Source organism: Belonocnema kinseyi, chromosome 5 (genome assembly GCF_010883055.1).
Source record: "Belonocnema kinseyi isolate 2016_QV_RU_SX_M_011 chromosome 5, B_treatae_v1, whole genome shotgun sequence".
Lineage (NCBI taxonomy): Eukaryota > Metazoa > Arthropoda > Insecta > Hymenoptera > Cynipidae > Belonocnema > Belonocnema kinseyi.
Genome location: NC_046661.1, coordinates 145,301,120 through 145,304,520, shown reverse-complemented (window position 1 = coordinate 145,304,520; position 3,401 = coordinate 145,301,120). Strand labels below are relative to the sequence as shown.

Here is a 3,401-nt window from a genome sequence, read left to right as displayed (position 1 = left end):
ATCACGTACCTATTTTATTCTCATAATCCTAAAACATTACAATTTTGTGCATACTTGATCATTCTAACTCTACATTAAATCGAAAAACCTTGAGTTCTTTAATAATAATTGAAAACAAAAGAACTTGATAAATTTCATCATATAATAATATTTGACTCATCTAATGGTAAATATACTAATTTTACCTAAAACAATTTAATTAATTATTAATGTATTTAAGGTTAGGTTTCAATGAGCCCGCAGAGTGTAATTACTTACTCTCATCTTCCTCGTGCAGGTTTCGAGGTATACTGGCTGGGGTTTGGTGCCTCCGAACACGTGGCTTACTCGCCTTATGCATTTATAAACATTGCTAGAATATTTTAAACGAGTATTATGTATACAAATTTCACTGCACTACCAAAAAAAAAACAAGCAGCACTAGTTCTTCGAGCGCATGGAGATGGCGTTTCAGTAGGAAATCAGTCGGGCCCAGGTATGGGCCACACGGTTCTACCGATCAGGGCCAGATCGGTATTACGTTTGAAATCGGGTGACTTCTGCACGGGCATTACCTCGGATAATCGAGGTTCTACTGTTGTCAAAAAATTGCTTTTCGTTCACTAAACCATTCCTTTGTGTTGAATTAGTTTTTTTTATAAACGTGAAGTTTATTATTACGAAATATAATTGAAAATTGTTCGTATGGATGAAAAAAAACTGAAAAATAAACATTTTTAATCACACTTTACATTGAATAACAAAATAAATATAAACATTATAAAGTTGAAATAAAATATGAAAAATAAAATACTATTCGGATCAGGGTAAAAACCAGAAGAGAAATTTATTAAACATAAGTTTGTATATTTCGAAATTTTCTGCTACTTACAAATCAACCTAACATAAAAATAATAATAATAAGTACCGTAGGCCTAACTATCGAATAATGCATTAGAGTATATAATAACGTTATTATTAATTATTTAATATTATTATCGAATTTCCAATCATACTCATTATTATCACAGTGTATATAACTATATATACAATAATATACAATAAAAGTGAGACTGTGAATTAATATAGGACTGCAATTTCCTGTAGTTTCATATCGATTCACACCACATTCTAAAAATAGACAGGCAGGGAAGTCCCATTTCAGAGATTCCTAGCTTACCGACATCAAAACTCTTCGAGAGTCTCAACAGGTTCGTGTCCGTGCTCACTCTTCTTCCCCTTCCTCCTCCCTGCCTCTCTACTCATGACCACATTTTTCTTCGACGTAAATAAATAAACTCTATTCTAGAAATAAAATATAATAAATTTGCTATTTTATATCGAAATTTATGGATGATTGGAATAAAAAAGAAAAGAAGAATTAGATTTTCAATAAGAATTCAATAACAGTTTCCAAACTACGATTATCGATTAAAGGCAAGGCCGTTAAAGGCGGCGAAATTCTTCAAACATGTACATAATATACATATACTCTCCTGTGGGTCAATACAACCCCCCCCCCCCACACCTCTCAATGTTTTTATTCCCCGGATTGAAGGTGATTGGGCCAAATTTGGAGATCCTCTTCGGGAGTTGCTGGTCACAAGCCGAGCACCGCGTGATGTGCGTGGTGAGCCGCGTGCAAAGAGGCTGGAGAGTGACCGAGAGTGAGTGGATGAGGAGGCAATGGAGGAGTGCCTCCATTTTGCATCAGACTGCCGAGCATGCTGCTCATTCCGGCAAATCCGAGACTGGCCATACTTCCGGCGAGTTGTTCCGTCGTTGGCTTCACGTCTTTCTGCTCCTGCTCCTCCCGTTTCTTCGACTGCTTTCGCTCCTTTGCCCTTCGGTTTTGGAACCAAATTTTAACCTGGAATCAAAAAAAAAAAAAAAAAAAAAAAGAAAAAAAAAAGAAAAAAAAAGATATTGCTGTAGATTTCAAAGTCTTGTGTGAGTTGCCTTACAGGATTTTTTACTTTGCCTGGGTTTCCGTCTGGATTTTTCAAATCACGAATGATTATTTTTTAATCAACTTTTGGACCTCTTTTTGTACAAAATGTTATCATTTAATGCCATTTAACGATTTCTTCGTCAATACACAAGATATAAAGTAATAATAAACAATCCAAATATACGAAAAATATATATGTGTGCATTTAAGCGTTGATAAAATTTAATAAAATGGTTCATTTGAAAAAATATGTTTAAAAATTCTCTTCTTTATTTTCTCCTTTGTATTCTAGCATGCCCTACTTTGGCATGTTTTCAACTATTTTGTACTCTTTTTTCAAACATATATTCTGTCTCCCAGGGCGAAAAAAATATATATAATTTATATATAATGTGAAGTTTTATATATAATATATATTAACTATATATAATATTTCCGCCTGGATTTTCCCCCTCTAAATCTGAAGCAGTGAAATGTAACTGAAAATCAGTGAAAACTTATTTATTCATGCAGTGAAACAACCACTTTTGAGATTTGGCAGCACTACGCCATATCATTAAAAAAGGTGAAAATTTTCCAATGTTTTTAAATGACAAATAACCTCACATATATTACTTTACTTTCAAGATTTGGACTGTCATGTACACACCCGTAAATAACAACTTTTTGAGTATATTTTCCCTGCAGTTAATTCAGCAAACTTACGGTCCAAAAATTAGACAATTTATTTTATTAAGGAATTATTTTCGCTACTGATGAAAAAATAATTCTTCATATTTAGAGAGCCGGTCATAAAATTGAAAAATTTCTAAATGTACCGAAATATTCTTCAAGCGGTTTCCTAATTTCAATTTTTGATGTTGGAAAATTGTAAATTTTAGTTTGTTGCGATTGTTAAAAAAGCATAAAATATACTTTATCATTTTCAATGCTCTAAATGAAAAAATCAATCAATACACTTAAAATTTTTTCAAAATAATATTATTTTTAATGATTTTAAGCTAAAAACATTAAAAATGGATTTTTTTAAACTAAACACTTTTTAAATTAGAAGTTCAATTATTTTCATTTTAAATAGTTTTTAACATTCTTGAAAAGCTGCAAAATCTTGAAAAATCTAGAAGTTGTTTTGAATTTGTTCAAATTTAAAATTATTTTTGAAATTTTCCACGTAATTTTCAGGAAATCATGCAAATTTAAAAAAAAAACCTTAAAATTTTATGTGTTGAAGCTTTGAAAAGATTCAAATGCTTTTAATTTTTAATTACTTAGGTCTTCAAGGCTGCATTTTAAAATTGTTTAAACTAAAAATGTAGGCTTAAAAATAGAAAAATAAAAAGGAAAATTTTGTAAGTAAAAGATTTTTTAACATTAGTCTGAAAAGTAATTTAAGTATATATTTTTAAAAAACGGTTGAAATCGACCTTTTACAGATTTTTCTTCTAAAAAATTTATAAAATTCCCGGACAAA

The 3,401-nt window shown here is 30.8% G+C and overlaps 1 protein-coding gene across 1 annotated transcript in view; it reads right to left on the bottom strand.

Annotated features, from left to right (window-relative positions):
• Positions 1–848: 848 nt before the first annotated feature.
• LOC117173079 (homeobox protein CDX-1) overlaps positions 849–3,401 on the bottom strand; it is a 10,333-nt gene continuing 7,780 nt past the window's right edge. The window contains exon 3 of the mRNA XM_033361461.1: positions 849–1,849. Within this exon, the coding sequence (XP_033217352.1) occupies positions 1,580–1,849 (270 nt within the window). The 3' untranslated portion in view covers positions 849–1,579. The remainder of the gene's footprint in view (positions 1,850–3,401) is intronic.